The sequence below is a fragment of the Brienomyrus brachyistius genome, chromosome 1, assembly GCF_023856365.1.
Source record: "Brienomyrus brachyistius isolate T26 chromosome 1, BBRACH_0.4, whole genome shotgun sequence".
NCBI classification, from domain to species: domain Eukaryota; kingdom Metazoa; phylum Chordata; class Actinopteri; order Osteoglossiformes; family Mormyridae; genus Brienomyrus; species Brienomyrus brachyistius.
In genome coordinates, this window is record NC_064533.1 from 5511476 (window position 1) to 5539399 (window position 27924).

Here is a 27924-nt window from a genome sequence, read left to right on the forward strand (position 1 = left end):
AGGTTCTGATTTTCCCTGTGAAGAAGTAATTAGTAATACCTGGAAGAACCTGCGTGACAATCTTTAAAATAATTGTTAAGGGACCTAGAGCATGTTAGATCATCTGTAAAGATCTCTGGCAAAAATAAAAATGCATTCATTTTGCAAAAATTTCAATCGGAATTGTCGAATTAAGCTGGGTTCTGAGTTCCCTGGCTTATTATGTGAGGCTGGAGTGTGCTTGGAAATTGACGTTTGTTTCCTAAAAGCGATTGATGTAATTCTCCAATTCTGCGGCTGAAAATGAGGCATTGCGGTAGGTGCAGGAAGGGGCTTAGCTGCCCATTCCGGAGCCCTGTGTGCTGTGGACGGTCAGGAGGGCTGGCTGCTGCCCTCTCCTCTGTCTGGACGGGAGGCGAGCCGTAGCTCAGCCCCCACATCAAAGGCAGGTGAAGGCCAGGCTCAATGCGGACGGCTCTTTGCTAATGGGAGCTGGGCTCTAATTGGGGCCTTCTCTGTGGAGGCTGTCAAATTTGCAAAGGGCCAAAACATGAAAGAGACTGTCAACCTGGAGACTGCCTGTCTGTATAACTACCCCCCCACCCCCCCCAGAAGCACCTTCTACAAAAAGGGTTGCCATCGCTCCACCACATCCATTACCATATTTTATATATAACTACATATCCAAGGACTGATTTTTTTTTATTTCGAGATCTACGGTGGGTTGGTGTTACGATATTCCCTGCCTTTGCGCCGGTACCTTCTGGGATTGGCTCCCAATCCTAACGAGCCTGTGAAGAAGAAGCAGGTATCGAGGATGAATGATTGAATGAACGAGTGTCTGCAATGTAAAACATAATTGTAATTAAAACTATAAGTAGATATGAAACCCTTTCAGGGTTACGCTGGGGTGGAAGTGCTAGAATTACACCTATTTTGTAAGATTCGAGCAGCCACTCGGGCTACTAAAATATTTAGCAGCCCTCCGTCCGCACTGTCTTCCTCCTCCTGCGTCTGCAGGCGGCAGAGATGCCCCCAGCGTCTCCGATGCTTTGATTGGTCATTGGTGGGGGGTGGGGGGTGGGGGGGGACTCGGCTGGGCAGCACAGCCACTATTTATAGATGGGCCGGTGACCAGAGGGGGACAGACACCGAATCTGCAGCTGCAGTACTGACATCTTCACCTCGCTCTTCTACCTCGGGACACTGACCCATCTGACTCGCCATGCTTCTCCTCGGCCTGCTGGTTCTCTGTCTCCCGGCACTGGCCTGGGGCCGGGCTTTCGACTTGGGCCAGTCCACCCGCTGCGTGCCCATCCCCCGTCACATGGGCGTCTGCCAAGATGTGGGCTACTCAGAGATGCGGCTGCCCAACTTCCTGGGCCACACCAGCCTGGAAGCGGAGGTGGTGCCCCGCTCAGAAGATTGGAGGCCGCTGCTTCAGACGGGCTGCCATGCCCAGGCCCGAGCCTTCCTCTGCTCCCTCCTCGCTCCCGTCTGCCTCGACACGTGAGTCTCTTCATCAGTCTCATGATGCTCGGTGCCACTGTTGTGCTGTAAATTTCTGTGAGGCTGCTGTCCAAAATTTGCCTTGGCTCACTGCTATAGCACCCTGCTGCTGTCCTCTCTCTTGTTAGCATGTTGTTCTATCACCCTGCTGCTGTCCTCTCTCTTGTTAGCATGTTGTTCTATCACCCTGCTGCTGTCCTCTCTCTTGTTAGCATGTTGTTCTATCACCCTGCTGCTGTCCTCTCTCTTGTTAGCATGTTGTTCTATCACCCTGCTGCTGTCCTCTCTCTTGTTAGCATGTTGTTCTATCACCCTGCTGCTGTCCTCTCTGTCTTGTTAGCATGTTGTTCTATCACCCTGCTGCTGTCCTCTCTCTTGTTAGCATGTTGTTCTATCACCCTGCTGCTGTCCTCTCTCTTGTTAGCAAGTTGTTCTATCACCCTGCTGCTGTCCTCTCTCTTGTTAGCATGTTGTTCTATCACCCTGCTGCTGTCCTCTCTGTCTTGTTAGCATGTTGTTCTATCACCCTGCTGCTGTCCTCTCTCTTGTTAGCATGTTGTTCTATCACCCTGCTGCTGTCCTCTCTCTTGTTAGCGTGTTGTTCTATCACCCTGCTGCTGTCCTCTCTCTTGTTAGCGTGTTGTTCTATCACCCTGCTGCTGTCCTCTCTCTTGTTAGCATGTTGTTCTATCACCCTGCTGCTGTCCTCTCTCTTGTTAGCATGTTGTTCTATCACCCTGCTGCTGTCCTCTCTCTCTTGTTAGCATGTTGTTCTATCACCCTGCTGCTGTCCTCTCTCTTGTTAGCATGTTGTTCTATCACCCTGCTGCTGTCCTCTCTCTCTTGTTAGCATGTTGTTCTATCACCCTGCTGCTGTCCTCTCTCTTGTTAGCATGTTGTTCTATCACCCTGCTGCTGTCCTCTCTCTCTTGTTAGCATGTTGTTCTATCACCCTGCTGCTGTCCTCTCTCTTATTAGCATGTTGTTCTATCACCCTGCTGCTGTCCTCTCTCTTGTTAGCATGTTGTTCTATCACCCTGCTGCTGTCCTCTCTCTTGTTAGCATGTTGTTCTATCGCCCTGCTGCTGTCCTCTCTCTTGTTAGCATGTTGTTCTATCGCCCTGCTGCTGTCCTCTCTCTTGTTAGCATGTTGTTCTATCACCCTGCTGCTGTCCTCTCTCTCTTGTTAGCGTGTTGTTGTAGCACCCTGCTGCTGTCCTCTCTCTTGTTAGCGTGTTGTTGTAGCACCCTGCTGCTGTCCTTTCTCTTGTTAGCATGTTGTTCTATCACCCTGCTGCTGTCCTCTCTCTTGTTAGCATGTTGTTCTATCACCCTGCTGCTGTCCTCTCTCTTGTTAGCATGTTGTTCTATCACCCTGCTGCTGTCCTCTCTCTTGTTAGCGTGTTGTTCTATCACCCTGCTGCTGTCCTCTCTCTTGTTAGCATGTTGTTCTATCACCCTGCTGCTGTCCTCTCTCTCTCGTTAGCATGTTGTTCTATCACCCTGCTGCTGTCCTCTCTCTTGTTAGCATGTTGTTCTATCACCCTGCTGCTGTCCTCTCTCTCTCTCGTTAGCATGTTGTTCTATCACCCTGCTTGTTATCATGTTACTCTAGTATCTTGTGGGTCCTTATTAATTATTATCCTAAAAGAAATTGTTTGAATTGTCCCTTCTCCTTTGTTAGCATGTTGCTTTAGCCTCCCACTGGCATCCCCTGTGTCTTGCTAGCATGGTGTTCCAGAATCCTGCTGGTGGTAGACTGTTTTTGCTGGCTACATTAGCGTTACCATGTTGCTGCAGCATTCTGCCAGGGCTCCTCACCCTGTTAACCTACTGTGTTCCCTACATCAGTGTCAGCATGGTGCTTAAGCTACTCAGCCTTGCATTAGCATGACTCTTCAGCCTTGTGACTCCCAGCATCATTATCTCACGTGACGACTCTCCTTTCTACCTGCTGCCTCAGTTTTATACAGCCGTGCCGTAGCCTGTGCGTGGCTGTGAGGGACAGCTGTGCCCCGGTTCTGGCCTGCCAGGGGCATGCGTGGCCCAGTGAACTGGACTGCGACCGCTTCCCGGCCCAGGAGGACATGTGTCTGTCACCCATTCTGAAACACGCCAGCCTCTTCTCTAAAGGTCAGCCCTACCTCAGACGCACGGTCAGCACATGCATGTTTGGCTGTGTGTTGTGTGGTTGCAGAGGTGGGAAGTTCAGGTTCAGAAAGTAAAAGTCCAGACCAAGATTTTGTTTCAACTAACCAGTTGAGCAGAAAGAGTAACAGTCATGGAGGACTCAACTGGTTGGCTGGAACAAAATCGTAGTCTGGATTTGAGACCTGAACCTCTACATGGTTGATCCCGTACCGCTCACCCGGCTCTGCCCTCTCTCAGGTTTGCCCCAGCCTGCCTGTCAGGACTGCCCCATGGTGGTAGAGCTTCCTCCTCTCAAGCGGGTCCTGGACGCCCTCTGCCTCAATGACTTCGGTAGGTGACACCAACCACTTTCTAAGGTTAATGCTGTGTGTGCATCTAGGTAGTGCCAGTCAGCCCCTTATGGGTTACAGGCAGCTGCCTAGGGTGCCCTCTACTGGCAGGGTGCCAATTTAGCTAACTGTCAGTGCCCCCACCCCCCGCAAGCTTCACCATCGAAGACAAAGTGAAATTAGGTGGCAAAGGTTACCAGGTGGGGCTCTGTTGTTTAAAATTAGCAAAAGTTCCACGTGGTCGTCAAAGAACACTGCATCTGGGTAAGCTGGCCTGCCCCCCCCCCCCCCCCCCCCAGTTTGCACCTGACTCAGCTCTTCTCCATCTCTACCCTCTGCAGCTGTCAAGGCCAAGATGTCCCGCCAGCGCCGGCCATCGGGGGAGGCAGAGTTCACGGTGGAGGGCCGGGTGGAGTTTGTGCGCCAGGGTCCCCTGCTGCCTTACGACACCCAGAGCATGCTACACCAGTGGCTGCTCATCAACCGCGGCTGTGCCCAGACGCTGCTCCGGCCTGGTCACTCTCAGCTGTACCTGCTGACCGGCACGGTGCGGTCCGACGGCACGGTCACCCTCGACAGCCTCTTCCCCTGGCACAAGAAAGACGTCCACCTCGTCCTAGCCACCCGCAAGTGGAAACACCACCGGTGTTGAGTGACAGCGCGTCCCACAGCGGCGTAACATCCTCTACTGCAAGCTGGATTTTCTTGCAGCGGTACGAGTCGGATATCACCCTAGGAGATCTCGTAAGGGACGGAAGGAGATAGATAAAAACTTAAATTCAGGGGCAGTAATGCAGCTGGGTTACACTGACTCATACCCGAGATGGGAGCAGAGCAGCTTGGCAGTTTTCTTTTATAACGCCACCTTGTGGCCAAGTGTAGCTGAGCAATATGAAATGCACTCTGTACATATTTTAACTATATATGACTGTAAATAGTTATTATTATTGAAATGTATTTAAAAAGTTTTGTCAGTCGTATATGAAATGTAAAATAATACAAACTTTATTAGATAATCAGTCTGCTGTAATTTTTTTTCAGAAGAGAGGTTTTATTTCGAGATTAAATTTGTTTTAAATGGCAGCTAGTCATAGTCTTCTGATTTTTTTGATGGGGTACTAATATAATGAATTAAGATAATCACCGGTAAACAACGGTGTACTTCTTGAGGCTGTCATGTTAAATTTCAGCCAGCAGGTGGCAGCTTTAACCAGTTTATATAAACTTGATTTGAGGTAATTGCGCCAAACGTGTATTCGTTAAATATGGTTATGTAAATATGTAAAAAGTGGCATAACTTTAAGACTGAATCTTTAATTGTAAAACTGACGTACCGTAGTTAACACAACACTTATTAAGTTATTTTCTTCATTTCAAAGTGATCTGATTGACCTTGTATGTTTATTTTGCTCTGCCTGAGACAGCCTTAACGTGTTTCTACGCTTCCCCGTTATTTAAGTACAGGAGCCGTACGCGGTGTCCTGCCGCTGTTTTACGAGTGGGACACTGCGCTACGTGGCTACGCTCAAAGCTAAAAGGTGATCCAATTGACTGCTTCGGTTAAGCCCTCTTGTGCTAATTAATGGAAAGCGAAACCTGCTCCTGCGACGGGGGGGCACTTCATGTATTCATGGGCCTGGATGGCAGCGTATTCAGCGTGACGTTTTCCTCCCTGTCACAAGGTCCTGCACATCGCTAACTGTCATGGTAATATAAGTCTTTCGGAGCCCCCCCCCCTGCCCTCCCCCGAAACAATGCTCTGTGGGTCTTTGTGTGACGCTGAATGTGAACAGGGGCCCATCTCTGGGACAAAGTGTGAATAGGGTCCAGGCATTGATTCTCATCCTCGAACCTCATTAGGACTCTATAGGCACACAATGACAATCGGCACTACGAGACTTCTGCTCTCCACTGGGGTCGTCTAACAAAATGCCTGTTCGGCAGAGACTGGCCGATTGTTCCTTAATTCATGGGCTGCGGGCAGCTATTCAAAATATTAAGTGCAGGAACTGGAATACGAGTGAGTAAGCAGGGTCTTTGGTACCTTTTTCAAAGCCATGGTATGAAGAAGAGCCCTTTCAGCTGGTGTGCCAAGGGGTGGGTCATTTTCTGCCATTGTTGCATTGTAATGGGATGGACCCTATTCTGCAGCCATTAAAAAAAGTACATCAAAGGCCTTTACATTCACAGCCTCCTTCTCTTGGAAAGCATCTGTCTCTACTTGATCTGTCATAACGGAATTATTATCTTACCGTGTTCAGCCTTGGAGATAAACCGGCGGATCAGACACAAAATCCAAACCCTAGATCAAAGAAACCGGCCATAACAGAGATTTACTCAATTAATAACCAGTGTTGAATTATTTAATTATCATTTCAGTTGCTTAGTTACTTTTCGCTTGCTGATAACTGAGCCAAATGTAATGAAAATTACTAATTAATAACAGCAATACTTAAATCTTGTTTTCCACTTTTGATCAATAAATCCTGTTTTTCTAAGTTTTCTAAGCTTTGTAGCATTATTTTTGTTTGTTGCCACCTGTTGGTCAATATAACGATTGTATTCATCAAGGTTATGGGACAATTAATGTAAATTCCAATAGTAAATTCCGGAAGCTTGATGAAATATCCATAAGGGTATGAATTTTTGAGTGAATGGCAAGTGAGAGACCATGCAGGAAATGGAGCTGAAGGGCAGGTCAGCCTTGTGCGGACCAGTCCTTGTTTGGCATGCTTGTTTAGGGTTCAATGGTGCCTTATCACGGCGCACAGCAGGCTCTCCCAGGAGAACAGATGTCCCCCCCGCTCAGCAGACAAAGCCGGCCGCTATCGCGCGCAGCAGGGCATTGGCAGGAAGTACAATGCACTAAACGTACGCAGGAAGACAACAAGAGGGGAGCATTGCGAAGGGCCAGGCTCACCCCAGGGAGAACCTTTCGTCTGCCAACTTGAGGTGGTGGGGGGCACCTTAAGCTTCTCTGTGGCGTTAAATATGAGTCAGACCTTCAGGACTGATTGCCATGTTCCTCAATATCAGTAGCCCCTAACTACCCCCCCCCCCCCCCCCGCCCTAGCTGGACATGGTTGTTTCCTGTTCAACCCCGATGTTGTACTTCAGAAGTCTCCATTATTGATATGGGGGAGATCAACCAACTGGAACAGTTTTGGCCCAGTGGGAGTCCATTCCGGAATGTCATGTCCCCACGTGAGCGGCTGTCGGATGTCGGATACGGATAATTAGCAGGGAACGCGGGCGTAGAATCTGTGCACAGTACGAAGGTTTTTATAGCCACAGAAAACGCAAGTTTCTGCCCTTTGAAAGGGACAAACCGTTTTTTTCACCAAAAATCACACTGTAGCAAATGCCCTTGTAAATCCTGCACAATCCTGGAAAACCTTTTCCTCCTGTAAAATTCCTGTTCCTAACATAATAAATTATATATCTTAATGTTCACAATTACGTTCTGACACCCAGAAAGAAATGTTAGCCAGGTCAGGCTGCCTGCGTCTCCATCCAAACATCGTTGATGTCCAGTTGGAACGTGCTGGTACTTCAAACCAACGCATGTCACTCAAAGTCTGACGCCAATCTCATTTTCAAGATCTTTCAGTCTCGCGTCAGCTCCTAGAAGGAGTTGGAAGATCGGAACTGGTAGATACGGGGGCTGGTTTGCTGGTTGCCTGCACGCGACAGGAACTGACTGGGTGAAGTGGATGATCGAAGTGATGGAATATTTGCCCCACAGTCACGTTCCACAGATCCTCATCCTCTGTAAACATGTCTGCCCTGGGCGAGTGAAAGCTCTGGTCCTCATCAGAGTCCTTATTAAATCTCAGTACCTGAGAGGGACAGCAAAACAAATCCAATTAGTTTAATGGAATAATTCGATCAGTAAAGTTCAATGCGCAAATTTAAAGTTACATAGAACTGGAACAATTGGATATTTTCTAAAGCCATTGAGTCGTATTTTTAGCAAATCCTAAAACACAACAAGAAAACATGTTCCTTATTCTTTTTTCGCATCTCGAGATGTGGAGCATTTAACCTCGTGCATTTTTACTTTTCCTTTTATAACATTATCTTCATTAAGCACGTAAATTATGTTTGGTCACATCGCCCTTTGCTTTAATGGGCCCTGGATCAATGACTCAATGATATGGGTAATTCTGGGTCTCTTTGTATTCTGGGAGGTATCCTTTACTAACACAGAAATCCTTTTGTGCCTTACAAGTGCTCAAGTGCACTGGCTCTACAGGAATATTCCGGGGATCCTGGCTCAACATCAAAATCCTCCAGACCTTAAAGCAGATTGTTCTATAAAACGAATTAGAAAATAGGACCTGAGTAATGATTCTGCATGCAATACATATGAACTACAACTGCAAGGTTTGAGAGTCTGAATTGACAAACCAAGTTGGCCGTCTGTCTTTGCTGCTGTCTACTAACATCCTAAATGTTGCATTTTTAGAATTTAACGAAGTGTGTTATTTTTGAAGCAACTACAAACATGTCTTGCATATATGTGAAAGACAAATGCGGAAAACATATTTCGCTAGCGCTAAATATATTTGTGTTTTAACGTGTTCCAGTGAACCCAGAAAATCCAAGAGTACACTGGGTGTGCCCTATGTCCAAGGCAAGCTAAGTATACCTAATTTCCACTGAGAACGTTTGTATACAGACACAAGCATCCCTGCTTCCATTAATATATATATATATATATATATATATATATATATATATATATATATATATATATATATATATATATATATATATATATATATATATATATATATATACACATTTTACGGCAAGAATTATAAAAATAATGTGTTTGGATTCACAGCAACGGAAGTTGGAATGTAATCTGCAGCACTTTTGAATTGTTCGGCAGATTGATATGCATCGATCATAAAGCAACCACACATGTTGTGTCTAATGTACCTTAGGTACTTACTTACTGTCCTGTGCTGAGGCCTCAGCCCCCCCCCCCCCCCCATAGACCCTGACCAGGTTTTGCAGTTAGAACATGGGCACTGAGGGAATTTAATAGTCCGTAAAAACATCTTGCATGCAACACTGCAACAAAATATCTACATCAAGAGAGAAATAGAATGTGCACCGTAAACTGGATACATATTAATACAGTTTCCACAGATTCTCTAGATCGTATCGTTTTGTAATTTGTCATAGCAATTCTATCAAAACAACCCTTAATTTTTGTTATATCTATCAAGATGAGAATTATAACAGTCATTACAAGATGAATAGGGAAGGACTAACGTGTAGTGCAACCAATTAATGCATATAAAAGTGACAACTATCATCTGCATGTACTTTGTGATAATTAAGTACACAAACATCAGTATCAGTTCATCATGGATTTGGTTTATAAATATTTAAAAGAGGTCAGCAGTTTTGGGCAAAGAAGTCTGATTATGTAATGCAAATCTATTTGGTACACAGTTTTGGCCCTACTTGACTACTAGGTAATTAAAGCTATTCTAAAGCTTTTATATAAAAACACTGCTATGTGCTATTCTAGTAAGTAGAAAGTTACACACAATAGTCCGCTAACTAAAGCTATCAAAACTTCAGCCTGACTCAAAAGAAAGTCTTTAAGATATATTCTGAAAGCAAGGACTATTTACTGCTTAAGAAGTCTGTTTGGTCCACAAGTTAAACTTTGGCCTGCAGTCCATTGTCTCTGGTGTCTATCATTTTATAGGCAAGCTGACATAATGAATGAGTTGGACACACCTTCTGCCCATCAGAATAGCCTACTTCTTATCTGAATTGAGAATCACATTAGACTCTCTGGGCCAATCACAGGGCACCTAAACCTCTCTGAAAACCTAAAGAAAGGAAGGGGGAGAAGTTTTCTTGGATTTTATGAAGTTTTTCTAGCCTGATGGGGATAGCTAGCGCTCCGAAGTTACACATGAGGCTTCAGTCCGTCCAAGATCTGCAGGACGAGTAGGTGAACGGTGGCCCTGCCCGGCCCTCGCCTTCCGCAGAGAGCATGATGCCATTCCGGAGGCTGAAGAGAGAGATGGTAGCCTTGCCGCCTACACACCCTGGGTTTGGGAGTTCAGGGAAAAGTTTCCTCATTGATAATCTCCTGCGGTCACCCACGTGCCCGGTGGTCCGGCGGCCGCTGGCGAGCCCCCGGTTCTCGGTGCACGGCTGTCCATGTCTTAGCGGACCTGTTGCAGCTACAAACGGCGTGGGATGGGGCTCTCGGTGTGCCATACCAGCAGAACGGAGCAGTCTCACATTGAAAGATGGTGAGGCGGTTATGGTCGAGCAACCTCACCAGGGTAAGATACCGGCATGTTATTGCTAGTGGCTCCCTTTACAACCATGTCAACAGCCTTGACAAGGACTTACAGTATTTTATGTATCTCTTTTGAAAGAACAGAATATTCTAGTGTTACCGGAGTAGGAGCATAACAGCATACCTACATTTCGTATTAATATGTATGCCCTTTGGTATAAACAATGCAACCCCCTGCTGATTGTCCAGATATGTTTCCCTAAATCTGTAACAGTTACAACTGAACCCGGGCTATAAAATGTCAGAATATTATTGTGTAAAAGTAAACTGCACAAACTGGAACTAAGTTGTACAAATTAAAACGTTTTGCGAGGTGCGATTTATCATTTCATCACTTAAAAAAAAAACATTTCATTTTATGAAAAGAAAGTTAGCAGTTACGTAGCAGTGTACCTGCTGTAATTAGTTCGTTTATTCATTGACGTTACATTTCAAACAATGTGAACTGCATTCAGATTCTCTGATGTCTTCATGACGCTGTTCGTTGGATGAAACATCAACAAAAATTATTCATTCAGTCACCAAATGGAATTCAATTATATTCATGTATTGTTCGATCTATTGGTCCCTTAATATAAAAAATCACATATAAATATAAACTTAGACATTCCCCTGTGCTACGTAAGGAGTTATAAAGTGGGTATTAGGAACTTACTGCTTATAACACTGAATAACGTGTTATAAGGCGACAATGCCAATGTAAAATGTAATAGAAAATATTCACTTGTCCTGCAATATGGTAGATTAATTTCTTGTCTTACTCAGCTGTATTTTTAATAATTCACTAAAATCAACCTATTATATATTTATTCGTTTATTATTGTTTTCCTTCAGCTCTATTGATTTGTGGCCAAACGTGAGCGGAACAATTAATGTGATTCTCTTTGGTTCAAAAGATTTCTGTTATTCATTGACGATGAGAAGGGCTCCTGTCAACATGTGTTCCGGAATGTTCCATCCACGAGAACATCGCACTGTCCATGCACTGACGGTCTTCCTCCATCCCCAGCCCTGTGGTCCGACTTCCTCCAGAGTGGCCTGCAGATCCGCATGGCGTGCTGCGGTGGGTCCAGCCCTTCTCTACCCCCCCCCACGGCTTTTCCGAGTAAGTTTTTGTGCCTCATCAGCGATGCTTCAGTTCCCCCCATACCAGAGCGGCAGGATCCCGTTTACCCTGAAGAGCTAATTACAGATGCAATGCAGGGCAGCTAATTCTCCAACGCCTCCTCCACTGGGCCTATTCAGCAGATGCACTGCAATTTATCACATGCTATTGGTGGTTCCTTGGGAGGTGGTGGTATTGGTGGGATGGGGGGTGGAGGGGTGTGCTTTTATTAACATAAAGTTCTTACTCACCCCCCCCCCCCACCCCACGACCCTGTCTAAATCAACCCCCACCTTCTTTCTGCCAGAGTAGTTTACAATCAACATCAACGGCCCTGGAAAGACTATCGCCATTCCTGGCCTGGCTCCCACCAGTCTGATCTCCCGTGGTCCGACTGGGCCATAGTGAGGCCTTCAATGGGGAGTAATTGATTTAAAAAAAAAGTATAGAGCGATGTTAATTTGAGCACAAAGATGTCAGTGAGTGCGCCCACTGCCTGCGTAATTTATACGTATTCCTAAACTGCTGATGACCCTGTTAATGAGATTAAGCGTCTGTCTGTGCCAGTCCCACACTGGAGTAGGCCATCATTTTCCTGCCATAATCCTCGGCTGCGTGCTCACGGGCCTCATTCCGAGGGCACGTTCCGACATTGTTTCTCATTGTGAGCCGAGTTGCTGACTGATTAATGTGATTAATGTGTCAAGTATGACTTCATACAGCAGCCTGCGGCATTGCTTCCTTCTTCTCTTCGCTGTTGCTAAGGCGTCTGGCAGTGTTGCTAGGTCCACAAATTCATGATGAGGAATAGGCCGGGGGGGCGGGGTGTTCGAGAAAAAGGGGCGGGGGGGTTAGAAATGCTGGCGCCGGGACGAGCCCGGAATTCCTGGATACCTATTAGCGATCCGGCACTTTCCCACAGAGCAGAGCTGGTCCACAATGCCCAGTGGACCTGTGACCAATCAGCACATTCAATTTAGCCGTCCACACGCGACCCCGTTGCGATTTTTCATCATAGCTACGAACTCTGAGAACATTCCGGCGTGGAAGGATGGGGGGGGGGTGGGGTCAGGCCGAGGGGGGGGGGGGGGGGGCTACCTCTTTGTTTCGACAGAAAGACGGAGCGCTCCTTCTGTCCCTGACGCTCCCTTCGTGGGCAACATAAAGCAAAGAATAGAAGTGACTTTTATAGACTAATGCCAGCTCATCTTCCCATACAGCTGCTCCTACCTGTGAGTGAAAAGATGCACTGAGTGGGGGGGGCTTGTTTTAGAGGGAAAGGAGGTGAATGAGAAAAGGTCGTCCTTTCGGGGGGCCCCGAGGGTCACAGGCGGGGCCCGGGGCCCGAGACACTGCCAATTTCTCCCGGTGACCTATTAATCATGCGTTTAAGTGGAGCTATTGAGCCAAAATGGAGGACCGGGGAGTGTGACTAACCGCTTTGACGCACTCTTCCGTGGTGGTCCGCGTGCCTCCCCGCGGCAGATTTGTCGTACAGATTAATAAACCATTCATCGATGGGCAAGGCTAATTGTCCAACTTGACTTTTGTTGTTCATGCACCTGTGAGAGAGAGGCACCGTGGGATTGCCTTCAGAAGCCTTTGGGGATGACTGATCGCCCGCTCCCCTTTCAGGAGAGGACCCCGGATCTGATCCCGGCCTCTGTGTCCCTCATTCCCCTTTGGGGAATGATTTGTATGGGCGCTTCTATACAGCCTGAGCTCTTTTTTTTAAGGAGAGATCTGGTCACGGCGACCTTCCATGTGATTTAAATCTCAGGCCATCAGCGTGTGACTGCTTCAGCGGACCCAGTTATAGCGGTCGTGTGCGTCGTCTCGAGATGAGCTTGGAAGCCGAAATGCAATGCAAATCATGGAATGATGATCCGAGAAAAGGTCTCTTTTGAGATCCTGACAGCAGTATTTTTTGTTATCAGAATCTTTATTGTCACATGACTAAGGCCAGTGGATATTTTTGTTAGCAATGCTCATTACTGCTGGAGACACCATGGCAATAGGCACCGAACAATAAGGACATGACACATAGAGCAAATACAAGACACAAGATACACAAAAAACAAGTTTGGATAATAACGGAAAATTATTTGTCATTTGTGCAAATTCCAACAGTGCGATGCCGAAAGTTGACATCCATACATCACATGCGGTGTCAACTGAGAAAGAGTAGAAAAGTTCACAAACATATACTGTATGTGCACGACAAATCGAACAAGGGAACAGCAGCACAAAAATAAAGGTGGTGCGTCAACATCAAGGCAGTTAACGACAGTGCTGGCAGGGTGATACAGGGTGATGCAGGGTGATACAGGGTGATACAGGGTGATGCAGGGTGATACAGGGTGATACAGGGTGATGCAGGGTGATACAGGGTGATACAGGGTGATGCAGGGTGATGCAGGGTGATACAGGGTGATGCAGGGTGATGCAGGGTGATACAGGGTGATCCTGGCACAACAGGATGCCTTACACAGCCCTATTATTAAAGAGACCAAGGTTGGGAAAGTTCCACCTTGCTGACAGTATCTTGAGTTCATCTTGAAATTTCCTAACGACTTAAAATGAAAGAGTTGCATATGGTCCTGTACTTCCTTTTGTTTTGTTTATTCGTTGTTGTTTATGTTTGCTTTGTTTTTCTTTGTTTTGCTGTGTCTCACAAATACCTTGTAGCAGTAGTGCTATATGACCCCACATCCTCACTAATCTGAAAATAAACCTTTTTCCTCCTGAAACTTAATATCCAGCAAGATAATTTGAGATATTTTGAGATTTTGGTTAATTTTTATGTGGGAGTAAATGTTGAACTTTGACCTTACAGAAAGAGCTGGTCTGTCGCTGTTGTGCCCAGAGGCGAGCCCCAAGGCTCTGCGGGGAATCCTGAGGCGGGCTGTTTTCTCCGAGGTCCAGAGGAGGGCGCTGGAGAAGACGTTTGAGAGGCAAAAATACATCAGCAAAGCAGACAGAAATAAGCTTGCAGCCGATCTGGGCCTGAAGGAGTCCCAGGTATGACTGTTGCATCATCAAGCGCCGCCTCCCAGGGCACACTGTCTGTCACTTCCTGTCTCTTTTAACAACTGCAGTGCAATCTGGGTGCAGGAATTACACTGCTGATACACACAGCTCATACACACCTAACATTTATATGGCCCTATAACAATGCATTATGTAATAATGACGCATTATGTAACAATACAAAAACAATTGTTGAATTTGCAACACAATGCAATGTTATTACATGATGCATTGTTACACAGTACATCGTTACACACTGTGTAACAATGCATTACATAATAACAGCGCATTATGTAACAACGCAGAAAATGTCACAAATTTATAGGCTACATTATAATTTTATATTGCAACATTACCCTGTTCTTGTTATCATCATCGTCTTGTTATTATTCAATTAGTCATATTCTGTCGAGTTATTACATGATACGCCATATTCTATAATGCATTGTTACAGGCCCATATGTGCCGATTCTGCCACCCACACGTCCGGGTCATTTTCCCATGCTCATTTCAGGTAAAGATCTGGTTCCAGAATCGGAGGATGAAATGGAGGAACTCAAAGGAGAAGGAGACTCTCTGTCTGAGGACTCCGATGGAGGAGCTTTCACTAAGGAGCGATGCAGGGATGGTGGAGGAAGAGGAGCAGCAGGAGATGCAAGGGTCACGTCAGACCCAGAAGATGCACAGTGACACGTCAAAAGCATGGCCATCCCTGACAGAAGCCAGGGGACGTTCGAAGGGACTTGCCACCGTTACTCTGGAGTGCTCCAAAGGAGACCCACCCACCCTGAGCTGGAGCTAACACCTGGGGAAGCCAGCAAACAAAAACAGGAAGTCCCGCCCCTCAACTTCCTGTGGACACTATGGGACATAGCTGTAAGCATTTTATACTCAACTCTGAATTCAGTCCGAAAGGCTCAAAATCAAAGGAAAAAGAAATAAATCCATTCTGAGGAGAACAGAGAAACACAAATCTACAAATCACAAAATCACAGGCGAAAATTCGATCATCCCAATTATGTAAAAATGTTTATTATTGTACATATTAGTGCAGTTTGTTCTTCATACACTTTTTCTGAATCTTGCATTTCTAAAGAGTTTGCATTTTCCTTATAAGCTGGTGTTATAAGAATCAAAATGTTTGTCCATCATAAACGCTAAGTTTGTAATTACTTCATGATGTTTCATTGAAACCAGAAATATTAGTGACAATGCATTAACTATTATACTGATGTCTAAGTAAAGCTTATTAACATGGAAACAGATCTCCAGAATAAAAGGGAAAATGTAAAACCATTGCTCAATGTAAAGAAAATTAATTTCATTCTAGATGACTGACAGTTATATGACTTCTTGTGATTTTACGACATGTAAACATATTCCAAGAGCACATTTACAATCCTCACATTTTAAGGCCATCTTAGATTTTACGATACAGAATGACAATGTTGGAATGCATTCCTGGGTGCTCCCTGCCTCGTGACCTGAGAATTCTGGGATAGGCTCCAGGCCTCACCACAATCCTGGGCTGGATAGGCGATTATGGAAGACAGATGGATGGATATATAAAACAATAAGGTTGAACAAAAAACAAACATAGTCACAAAAACAGTCATAAGACATGGAGTTGCTGGACGAACGAGTTTATTTGAAAATACAGTTTTGACGATGTATTGTGTTTCGCTTGAAAAATACTAGCTATGCCGTGCAACACTGTCACATGATCGTGGAGCGAAATCTAATCAAACCGTAAGAGTTGCTATATTTCCCGTGTTGGGCACATGACCGCCTGTGTCTCCTGGCCCCTCTTCTGCATCCGGGGCTCAGCATCCCTGCTCAGGGGCGATCCTGCACTTAAGGATCTTCAGGTAGATCTGGATCTTGTGAGAGTCCCTGCGGAAGCAGTACAGAAGCTGCTGGTCGGTCATGGAGCGTGCCTCGCTGCCCGAGGCCTGGGAGCCAAGGGCCTCCTTGGAGATCAGACCACGCACCGAGTTACTGATCATGCCCAGGAGGTGCATCTGTTGGGGGTGGGGGGCAAACAAGAAGATCAGCCATGATTCTCTAAGAAGTCATTAAAAATCATCAGATATATATGGACCCTGGTGTTTAATGAGAAAAAAAATACACATCTTACTCCAAAACATCTCAGACATCCCACAATAAGTGACCTAATCACTGAACATGCTTAGACATGTAACCTAATCACTGAGCATGCTCAGACATGTAACCTAATCACTGAGCATGCTCAGGCATGCAACCTAATCATTGAGAATGCTCAGACATGTAACCTAATCACTCAGCATGCTCAGACATGTAACCTAATCACTGAGCATGCTCAGTCATGCAACCTAATCACTGAACATGCTCAGACATGTAACTTAATCACTGAGCATGCTCAGACATGTAACCTAATCACTGAGGAAAGCACTACTGTACAGCACAATGGAATTTATGATCTAATTTTGTGGCCTATCTGGAGTCGTTTTGAGTACAACGACATGTAGATTTATGAAGTATGCGATTTTTGGTTATTTGGGCTGCGTGCCCCACATTTAACCAAAGATCTCAGAATTTAGTAGTGCAGAATATTGTTGCATGGGTTACTGGTACTGAAAAGGCACTGTGGTACTGCATTTTTTAAGACCGGTACTAATTACCCTATTACAAACATCACTAATGCTAATATCATTAACGCTAACCATCGAATCAAAAGCATGAACTCAATATGTCTGAACCACTGCTGAAACTCAATTATACCCTGAGCAGACGAACGGAAGAAAGCGGAAAAGAAACTGCTGTAACCGCTTATCTGTAAAAAAAATGCCACAATCTATACAGCCTAACCGATCCATGTATTGTGCGCATGTGCGCATGCATGCATCAGTCGCATCATTGACGTCATGTCTGTGTTCTGCACCCAGGCACAGTTAACGATCACACCAGATGCATACTGTGCCTGAGCCCTACAAACTGCGCAATGGCCCACCTCACCAAGTGCAGCGATCACGCTAGTCAGACTAACAGGGCTACAGGGGTCAGATAGCACACCTGTAATCACTGAGCATGCTCAATAGCTACCACAGGAGGCTGGCTGGAATTCATACCAGTTCATAGGATTCCCTCACAAAATGTTTATAGCTTGTAGCCTTTCATGAGCATAGAAACAGCAAACCTGCCCCTCATGGGAGTTGACACTTGTCAGTCATGGTTGAGGAATGGCTGGCATACTGTTGACATTTCTCATTTTGTCAAACTCTAATAATAGTTCATAATCTGAAAGTCCCAGTGTGATAACGCTACCTATTTTATGACTATAACTGAATCGAATGTTTAATGCAACACGACCCTAGGATAAATTTCTTTTTGAACCTTTTGCTTAAATAACCTTTGTAAACATTTCATTAAAATGAACCAAAGCCTTATGGATCATTGACCATGTGGAAAATGTGAAGTCTGGACTCCAGTGAGTGGAGATGTTTGCTATAATAATTCACCAACAGTTGGAGCACTCGAGGTGAAAAATCTCACGAAAAGAGACTCCTAAAGCTGACTGCTGCTGTATTTATATTCAGATGCCTGCGGCACTTGCTACCCCCTGGGAGTTTCTCTCTCTCTTACTGTCTCTGCCACCCTTTCCACCCCCAGCCTCAGCTGCTGCACCATGTCGCTCATCTCCAGCGCCTTGTTCCCGCTGAAGCTGGTGAAGTCCTCATGCTGTGCCATGCTCCGGTGGAACTGGGAGAGCGGATCCCTCCAGGCTAGCAGCAACTTCAGGATCACGCCGGCCAGGTCTTCCCCCTGAACAGTGGGGGGCATTCATTCAGGTTATGCTTTAAGGGTCATCATGGAAGGAGGATTGGGAACTGAGGTCTTAAAAGGGATACATTTTTGAGAACTAAAGTCATGGGTGGGGGGTTTAGATAGAAGGAAAGATCCAGAATCACCCAAACTCACTGAGTTACCCATATCCAGTGCCGGCATAGTGTCACTCATACTGTCAACATGGTATCACCCATTCTGTCAACATGGAAGCACCCATATTGTAAACATGATATCACCCATTCTATCAACATGGTATCGCCCATTCTGTCAACATGGAAGCACCCATATTGTAAACATGATATCACCCATTCTATCAACATGGTATCGCCCATTCTGTCAACATGGAAGCACCCATACTGTAAACATGATATCACCCATTCTATCAACATGGTATCACCCATTCTACCAATATAATATCACCCATACTGTCAAAATGATACCATCCATTCTATCAACATGGTATCACCCATACTGTCAATGTGACATCATCCATACTCACTGCCAATCTCTGTGCATTTTCTTTGCCATTAGGTGTTAATATATAGGAAGTATGACAGTTCCGATTGATTTTGCTTGGAAGAAAGTATTGGTCCTTTGGGAAAAAATGAAGACAGAGAATAAAAGAGTTTAGAGTAAAAATGGAATGCAAAACACAAGAAAAAAATACCAAAAATAATTGTGACAGTACACCCTATTCCATCCATCTTCCAACAAGTTCCCCTGGACAGGGTTGCAGGAGGGCTGGAGTGTACCATAGGGCACAAGACAGGGAGATACGTCAAAGGCTACTCCTTCACACGGCACACAGACCGGTTTAGAGCTGTCAGTGGGTGAAAGCCAGAGGAGCTGAAGGAAACAGTCACACAACATGGGGGAAACCAACAAACTCCACGCACTCACACAGAACTCAGAGGTGGGAATTGAACTTCCAACCCCAGAGGTGCGAGAAAACATCCACTGAGTCACTGTACTGTCATACACCGGAATTTCTATTAGTAGTCCCACAAAAAAAACAACAAAACTCATCCAACTGTGAATAAAAATGATCTGAGCCGTTTACAAAATCTGTCAAGTCCTACTCAAACCATGCTGTAATCAGTGCCCAGATCCGTCTGGCTAAAAGTGTCCCCTGGGAGGTAAAATAAAGTGAAAGGGACTCACAAAATCTGAATGGAGGTCGCTGGAGAGGCCATGCACCCGGGCGGAGTGCTGGATCACTCTGTCGAACAAGTCGGCCAAGGAGAGTGCCTGACACCCCGTGTGTCCATGGACACAGATCGGTGTGGAGCCAACTATGATCTGCACGTCCAGAAACATCAGGAGGAAAAGAACGGGCCCTGGGAAAATACAGAGAAAAGAGGTTAAATATGCCCAGAACGTGTCTCCTGTTTTATCATCGTTTCTCTCTAGCATCCCAGAAATCCTGTCTTTTAAAAAAATACCTTTTAATTTCCTGAACATGATTCCTGGCACTCCGGCTTTCCACAGTCAGGATGCTTTCCTAACATCCAGAGACGAGGGCAAATGATTCTTTTAGACACTGGCAATGGCTGCGTTTGTTAAATGCACAAATGGTGGGAGGGGTGGGGGGGAGATTCGCTCGTCATTTTTTCATCTGTTCCCCTCCTCACACTGGATGGTGACGTACGGACATCTCTGCACCTGAAAGCAACCTGGATAGAAGATCAGCAGGATGACTTTACACGTAGTCTGAAGATTTCCTGCATTTGTTATCTTACCCAGCAGCTTACAGTCAGTGACCCCTAAATTAGCTACACATAGCTAGTACTGGGCAGGGTCCTCTTTATTAAGTACACCTAATTAGTACCATGTAAGACCCACTTTATTAGGTACACATAGCTAATATCGGGTAGGACGCACTTTATTAGGTACATATAGTTAGTACCGGGTAGGACCCACTTGATTAGGTACACATAGCTAGCAGGAAGAAACCTTGAGAGGAACCTAGACTCATAAGGGGAACCCATCCTCCTCTGGGCGACCGGGTGCATGAAAATGTACACACATCAACATTGGTTCAAGATTAGTCGTTAATTTATCATCTTAAAGAAGTGAAGATATAAAATATATACGAAACAGTCGTTGCTGGGGCTGCATGCTAAGATCCACTCAGCAACATTTAAACTAAAGTTAGTTCTGTATTAAACTGGAATTCAGTTCAAGTCCATATAGTCTGAAAAAGTTCCAGATGATGGTCTCCATGGAGTCCAGGTGAGGGTTCAAGCGGTGAAGCGTCAGCTCGGGATCAGCTCAGAAAAGAGAAGAGAGTTAGTGCCCTACATCTAACCTCCAGCAGTGCTAAAGTAATATGGCAGCCTGGCTAAAAGGGAGGCCTGGTAGGAAGCACAGACATGAGGGTTTCCAGGGGTCTCGACATCTACCCAAAGTACCGTCAACAACTGAAGTGATTGGCAAGAGTGGCAGGACGACAGCACCAATCCCCCCTTTCACCTTTAATCTCAAATGACCATGAACCCCCATATCTCACATTCACCTTAAGAAAAAGGGATTTTAATATCCAAAATACTGACTAAAGAGGTAAGTATTAAGCCTCTAATTAAAAACAGAGATTGTTTCTGAGCTAGTACCGGGTGGGACCCACTTTATTAGGTACACATACTTAGTACCAGGTAGGATCCACTTCATTAGATACACATTGTTAGTACCGGGTGGGACCCACTTTATCGGATACACATAGTTAGTACCGCATGGGACCCACTTCATTAGGTACACATAGTTAGTACCGGGTAGGACCCACTTTATTAGATACACATAGTACTGGGTAGGACCCACTTTATTAGGTACACATAGTTGGTACCAGGTAGGACCCACTTTATTATACACATAGTTAGTACCGGATGGGACCCACTTAATTAGATACACATAGTTAGTACCGGATGGGACCCACTTTATTAGGTACACATAGTTAGTACCAGGTATGACCCACTTTATTAGGTACACATAGTTAGTACTGGGTGGGACCCACTTTATTAGGTACACATAATACTGGGTAGGACCCACTTTATTAGGTACACATAGTTGGTACCAGGTAGGACCCACTTTATTAGATACACATAGTTAGTACCGGGTGGGACCCACTTTATTAGATACACATAGTTAGTAACGGATGGGACCCACTTTATTAGATACACATAGTTAGTACCGGGTAGGACCCACTTTATTAGATACACATAGTTAGTACAGCGTAGGACCCACTTTATTAGATACACATAGTTAGTACCGGGTAGGACCCACTTTATTAGGTACACATATGTAGTATTGGATGTAACCCAATCTATTAAGTACACACATAGTTAGTACTGAGTAGGACCCACTTTTACCACCAGAAGCACTTTAAGAGTAGACACGTTCTGCCTGAGCTGTTATTTTTGCACTTCCTGCTAGCTTTAGCTCTCCTCACTCTCTCCTGACCTCTTTCATCCACAGGGTGTTTTGCCTAGAGAAATGCAATGTTTTTTTTCATTTTTCTCACACCATCCTCTGTAAACTCCAGACACTGTAGTGGGTAAAATTCCACGGAGGACAGCTGTTTCTGTGATGCTGGTACAATCACACCACGTCCAAGACCACTTAGATCAGAATGGCATCTTAACTGCTGTAATGGTTAACTGAAAAATAAGTTGGCTGGTTGGGGTTCCAGGAAACTCTCTGTCCTTAGCCTTGTATAATAAATATACCTAAATGTTTTAAATTTTGGGTGCCCGGCTACCAGACATGCAGCAAAGCCACATGCTCCTACTTCCTGCAAGTCACCTCACTTGAGGCGTGAACCAGTCAGTCCAGTCTTGAAAGAGGGCAATGTGCGTGTAATTTTTATGTGCTATACCATGGCGGAGAAGCAGAATGGAGCCACTTTCTCTGCTGGAAGAGGCTGAAATAGTTCTTGGTCCATGAAGAAGATAGAAGGGTTTCCTTGACCGTGGGTTTATTGTGGATTCTGTGCTTGCTGATCTGATGTTCACAGTTTGAGGGAATATAAAGTGGAATATTCCCTCAAGACTTCTCTCTCTGTCTGGCGGCTCAGTAGCCCTTGCCTGCAGGCCCTGCGTTTGATACCTTTGTTCAGTGTTGTGTTTGTGGAGTTTATACATTCCTGGGAGGAAGTTCTTTTTAGTTTTTGCATTGTTGTTGTTGTTTTTTTACTTTTGTTTGTTATTTGTTTGTTTTTTTGCTGTTTTGATTTACCAGGCCCGCCAATTCCTGCTCAATTTCACTGAAACCATTAGTGATTTTTAATTAGAAAAAGAGAGAATGGAGGGTCTAATTATAATCTTACTGATATAGACACAGGAAGTATTTTTAACTGTCACTGGAGTGGACGGTCGTCGGTCTAAGAAAGCTTCAGGGCTTTCGGGATGGGGGACGTGTTCGAATGCTGACCTCTAAGCCTCCCCGTTTCTATGACTGACCTGATGAATCTCGGGCTTCGGAGCTGGCGGTCGATGCTAAGGTAAGCGGCGCTGCCTGCTGGAGGCACAATACCTACCAGCCTGCGGTCCGCACACACCGACGAAACAGGAGGACCGGATTCCGGACGTCGGAGCGAAAATGCAACCTAGTGAATTTTAGGGGATCAACATGCAGGCACATGAGCTCAGGGAAACGTCTTCAGCGGTTCTAAATTTGACAAGTTATGTGATGTATGGGAGTTTATAAATCCAACAGGATATGAACATATAAAATAACCAATCAGCCGCTTTGTCTGTGTTTCTTATTTAGTGTAACATCTCCACTAAGCCTGATGCAAATGTGAAGCTCCTGTAACTAGAAGAGGTGAAAAGTAAACATTTGAAAAACTGTCACCCGTTCACTTTTCCATGAATTGTAATATACACATGCAGCTTTGTTGTATTAATAGTTTAAAGGAAATAAATCCTACAAATTGTTTGAAAGAAATTATATTAAGCGTAAATATATTAGCGGTAATTACAGATTTTTCCTTTAGCAGACGTTGTCATCCATGGTTGTATTTAAATAATTATTTCAAATGCATTAAATTTGTATGTATTCGAGGTGACCAAAAGAACGCTGTGTCTAATGGGGTCTGGGCAGCACGTATTAGCCATAGATTAAAATGATTTGTAACGTTGCATGACCGGAGCATGTCGAAAGCTAATAAGCAGCGGCCGGAGGAAGCCTTTGCTCGGACACTGCGCTCTGACGCACGTTTGTGGTCCGTAATCAGCGCGGAATCACCGCGCCTGCGCCGCTCAGCCGGATCATCTGACCTGACTGACGGCAGCAATGTGTGCAGTCAAGTGCCCGTAATCCGGGTCTGTAATTCAATTAAATCAATTAAACCTACTCTTTATAGACTCGCTTAGAATCGCAGTCTGCTGATTATATGCGATTCGCAGAGCATTGCTCAGTATGCGAGACAAACAAATACTGATTAATGTTTAATTATATTTAATTCATTTATTACACTATGCAAGTTGCACGTAATTTTCCAGATGCTGTAAGAATTTAAAAAACTATTTAAGAAAAAAATCTTATGTAGACTAAATGAGTGCATTTCTGTAAATCTTTAATAGTGCAGTGCAACCAGTTTTATGAAACTTGTTTGCTATTATATAGCCACACAGAATTTAACAGTGAAAACGGCCCAGTCTAAGGAAGCGTTACGTTGTCCGATCGGGAGAAACTGCTACGGAAAATGCGTTAAAGGGTCTTTATTCGCGGTGCCTGGCTGTTCTAATGGCGTTCTGGTACCAGATGCGCTACTTTCGGACCCCCGTGTCAAAATACGGTTCGAATGTCAGAGACACTCCGGCATCGTCCTTTCACGAAACTGAGACCCAGACTCGAATATAAATATCACGGATAGGTTGTTTTTCGTTCTTTTTTTTTTTGGCATCGTTCACTTCGTACTTGTCCTGGCCTTGCTGTCCCCAGCCTTTCACACATTGAATGTGATGTTTCACATAAGCCCATAGTTTGGTACGTCAGTCTGTTATATTTCCAATTGTACATTCGCTGTACAATTAAGTGCTATAAAATATTTTGTATTAAGATAAATGATTGAGTGTAAAATTAAAGCAAGCCTCTATAGAAATGAAATAATGACGATTTACAGTGCATTGGCTTAAATTATATAGAAAAAGTTGTCAATTAATTTGAAAATGCATACATTATTTTATAATTACCTTTGAGATAAAAAGGAATTGCTGTAGTATGATTACTGTAGTTAAATCCCTTAACTTTACTAAGTATTATAAAATGTTTGCTTATTACATCTTGAAACAAAAGATTAAAAGGAGCTTATTTATGATGATGCGAGTTTTACAAATTCACAAAAACAAGCATTCTAACATTTACTATTTAAAAGCAAAGGTAAACTACCGAAAATTCCTAATCTAGGCTAATAGCTCTAAGATTAAATCTAAAATAAAATGCAGATTTGGGCTGTCAGGGTAATTCTTTGTTCCGTGCTGTGAAAAATGGAGTTTAAACTTCAGTGAAGTGTTATCTGTATATTTTTAGCTGAACTACAGTTGAGATGTTCTTAGTAAAAATGTTCTGTGATGTCGCTTTGTTGGCTGGGATTGACTTTGCATATGTTGTCATCAGTACCTACCATTGGTCACTCGTTTAATTAGGGGGATGCGGTCAGCAGCTACCGTCCCACGCGTTTGCGGTGATTTAGCACTGCAGACTGCTGAAATATTGCTGAAGTGCGTTTCTGAGACCTGACTCACTCAGACATGCGCTGCGATCACAAACAAACTCCAGAAGAACTCCGAGAACCTTAAGCTGTGGCTACCTCCCACTCTGCTCGCAAGTCAGGACATCAACAGCACAGACCCCCACAGCCTCGAAGGAAGAATGTTTCCGCTTCACCTGTAAAGAATAAATAACTTTTCTCATTCTCCCTTCGGCCAATGTGCACTCACAAGCTTGTGAAACGCACTTTATAGCCAGAAAACCCTGTTCTGTCTTGAATGCAGGTTTCAGAACCGCAGTGTGGGCTGTGAGTGTAATGACCTGCTCACAAAAGACCCACAAGTTTTCTTTGAAAACTTTTAAAATATTGTTTCAAAGAATCTGTGGCTGCCTTTTTCCATTATATTTTGTCCACACTGTCCTGTTTTCTTTTGCTCAATCAATAAGATTCAGAGAGGTAGTGATAGTTATTTAGATAATTATCCCTGGGTTTGTTTGTGTAATTATACACATTGGCTTGTTGTATGTTGGCATTAATTGCTCAAATGGCAAACTATAACACTCCCATATACACTCACTGGCTACTTTATCCGCTAGCAGGTATGACCTCCTTCTGAATTCACGGAAGCCGTCCAGTTCAGTACCCCTGTGTTGTACTGCGCTGGTGATTTTGCACTTGGACTCTTCCTGTTAGCTTTAGCGACTTTGCTCATTCCCCTCTGACTAACAAGGTTTCACCCTCAGAAATACCCCTAACTGTACGTCTTTTTGTACGTCACACCATTCTCTGTAACCTCTAGGCACCGTACCAGCCCACGCCCCCCACACCTCCCCAGTCTGCTCCCTAAACCCTCGTCGGTTGCCCATTAATGGCGTTCATGAGATCAGAGTAAGCGCGGCACTATCATACTCCAGTCTGCTGTCACTGACGCCTGCACTGCTCACTCACGCAGTAGATATACACACATTTTTGTTTTGTTAAACCCATGTTTTCACTACACCTGAGAATTTGCTATTTCACTGACGCATGGGCACTTCCTCAAACTTTTCAAATCGGGAAGGTTGAAGTTTTAAAACTACAATTCCCAAATGGCAAAGGACACAGGTGGCCTGTTAGCAGCCGGCTAATTTAATCCTGCTAATGACTTTACTTCTGCCTTTATTTAAATAACTATCAACATACAAATCCCAGTGGTTAACTTACGGGGGTGAATTTGGGGGGTTTTGTGAGCTTGAGTTTGAGCATGCTTTAGAGATTTTTTAAGTGGGACTATGCTGTCATCACTTGGGTATGAGAGTAAAGAACTTTAAGCCAATTTGACTGACAGTTTTTGACAATAAATTCTCTGGATGGTCTGCCACCCCTTTCCACCAACACAAATACACAAACAAATATACAGGCAAAGGTTATAGAAGGGCACATCAGGTGTGTTAAATGGATAACGAGTTTAAACGGAGGATTTATTATGTGACATATAGATGTTTTTAAATGTATACAAATCAACAGGAACTCACCCTGTACTTTGGAAACTACATACAGTGATGCATTTACCTTATTTCTGTGGATCTACGTGTTCTTTTTTCTAGTCTTTTGTTTTTTTAAAGAGCAAGTGCGCCACCTTCCACCGTGATAAAACGTCACAAGATGGTCCTTAATTTCACCGTAGTGCTTTAATCGAACAGCAGGTGGCGTCTAAGATACGTTTGCGCTTTGCTTGTCACTGCAATCAGTTTTACAGATGAATTATTTTAAGAACAAGGTACATATTAAAAATTAAGTATTTACAAGCTTTTGTGGTTAAAGTTGTACTTGAATATTTACTATAGCTTCTAATAATGTACTTTTAAGGTAAATAGTAGAAGAATTAAAACGGGAATTTACAATATGAGTACTGTTACACATGGATTAATTTATATTTACCATGCTTGAGGCTAGAAGACCAATATACCAATATATTTTTCTGAGGCAGAGATAATATAACTTAATATATGTTGTGTATCAGTTTCCTTCGAGCTATACAATTAAGAGAAATAATGCCGCTTTCCCATAAAACGACGTGAGAAGTTCAGCCGCCAATATATTAATACGGCCCCCAGCTATAAAGCAGAGGGGGATCCGTGATGTTATTGCTGTCTGAAGTTTATTTATGTGGTTCAGAGTGATTCATTCTTTATTCCTGTCAGTGTAATATATTCAGCAATTTTTACATCTGAACTTTCTCTTAGGATGTAGCCAGTTTAGAAACTGCTCGTTAAAACGGTGCTTAAACCATCACGCCAAAACCCAGTTCTTACCTAGCTTGATCGGGGCCAGTTCTCAGTAAATTGTTGCGAATTTGGCGTGATCGTTTGTTATGAAAAGTAGTGTACGGTAAAAATCGCTGGCTGGGATGGGGTAAGAGGGGCGCTGCCGTGATGAACCCCAAGGTGGTTTCCCCTCCGCCTCTTTGCTGCTACTCCAAGATTCAAGACTCAGCCCTTTACATGAAGGCTGGGTACAATTAATATTTAACTTCAGCACTGGGAAATGCACTATGAATTTAGATGCTGTGAATATATGGATGCAGAGCTGCCTGCAAACACGTTAAATTAAGGACGCCGGATGCATGGTGGAACCTTGGGTTGTCGTAAGATGATTTAGCGTCGGTCAAATGAGCCAAATTGACAACATTTGTGAGCTTTGTCGACATACTTGGCACGGACGAAAGTGTCCAAAAAGAAATACAACAGCAGGAGCGAGAGTACTGATCCCTTTTTAGGATCCATCTGGGGATCCATCAGTGAAATGTGTAAGTAGGTAAAAAAAAAAAAAAAACAAATAAAAAAGCATCGTTGTGTAAGTGACACATTGAGAGGTTGACAGAATTCCACACCAAGTGTACATGAAGTCTGTGCAGTGGGAAATAGAGGGTGTCACCAATTTGGGGGGATTTTTAGAAACAGCATTTAAC

At 44.3% G+C, this 27924-nt stretch overlaps 3 protein-coding genes across 4 annotated transcripts; 2 read left to right on the forward strand and 1 right to left on the reverse strand.

Moving 5' to 3' along the window:
* The first annotated feature begins 1127 nt into the window (after positions 1 to 1127).
* On the forward strand, positions 1128 to 4918 carry szl (sizzled). The gene is made up of 4 exons (XM_049018464.1): positions 1128 to 1488; positions 3452 to 3621; positions 3877 to 3969; positions 4310 to 4918. The coding sequence occupies exons 1-4, from the start codon at positions 1205 to 1207 to the stop codon at positions 4618 to 4620; spliced, it is 858 nt and encodes a 285-aa protein (XP_048874421.1). The 5' UTR covers positions 1128 to 1204; the 3' UTR covers positions 4621 to 4918.
* A 5103-nt stretch (positions 4919 to 10021) lies between these two features.
* Positions 10022 to 15595, forward strand: dbx2 (developing brain homeobox 2). The gene is made up of 4 exons (XM_049026017.1): positions 10022 to 10291; positions 11318 to 11413; positions 14250 to 14434; positions 14958 to 15595. Exons 1-4 carry the CDS (start codon positions 10024 to 10026, stop codon positions 15243 to 15245), a joined length of 837 nt encoding a protein of 278 aa, XP_048881974.1. The 5' UTR covers positions 10022 to 10023; the 3' UTR covers positions 15246 to 15595.
* Positions 15596 to 16117: 522 nt separating this feature from the next.
* prl2 (prolactin 2) lies at positions 16118 to 25987 on the reverse strand. Of its 2 annotated transcripts, none has more exons than XM_049017037.1 (7): positions 25975 to 25987; positions 25074 to 25150; positions 19711 to 19769; positions 19430 to 19605; positions 18768 to 18860; positions 18065 to 18244; positions 16118 to 16464 (listed from the first exon to the last, which is right to left on the reverse strand). In XM_049017037.1, exons 3-7 carry the CDS (start codon positions 19727 to 19729, stop codon positions 16267 to 16269), a joined length of 666 nt encoding a protein of 221 aa, XP_048872994.1. In that variant the 5' UTR covers positions 19730 to 19769; positions 25074 to 25150; positions 25975 to 25987; the 3' UTR covers positions 16118 to 16266. The 2 variants fall into 2 exon arrangements, with proteins under 2 accessions (XP_048872994.1, XP_048872986.1); XM_049017029.1 differs by lacking the exon at positions 25975 to 25987 and adding an exon at positions 25552 to 25694 and having other exon boundaries at positions 19711 to 19941.
* Between the last annotated feature and the right edge of the window lie 1937 nt (positions 25988 to 27924).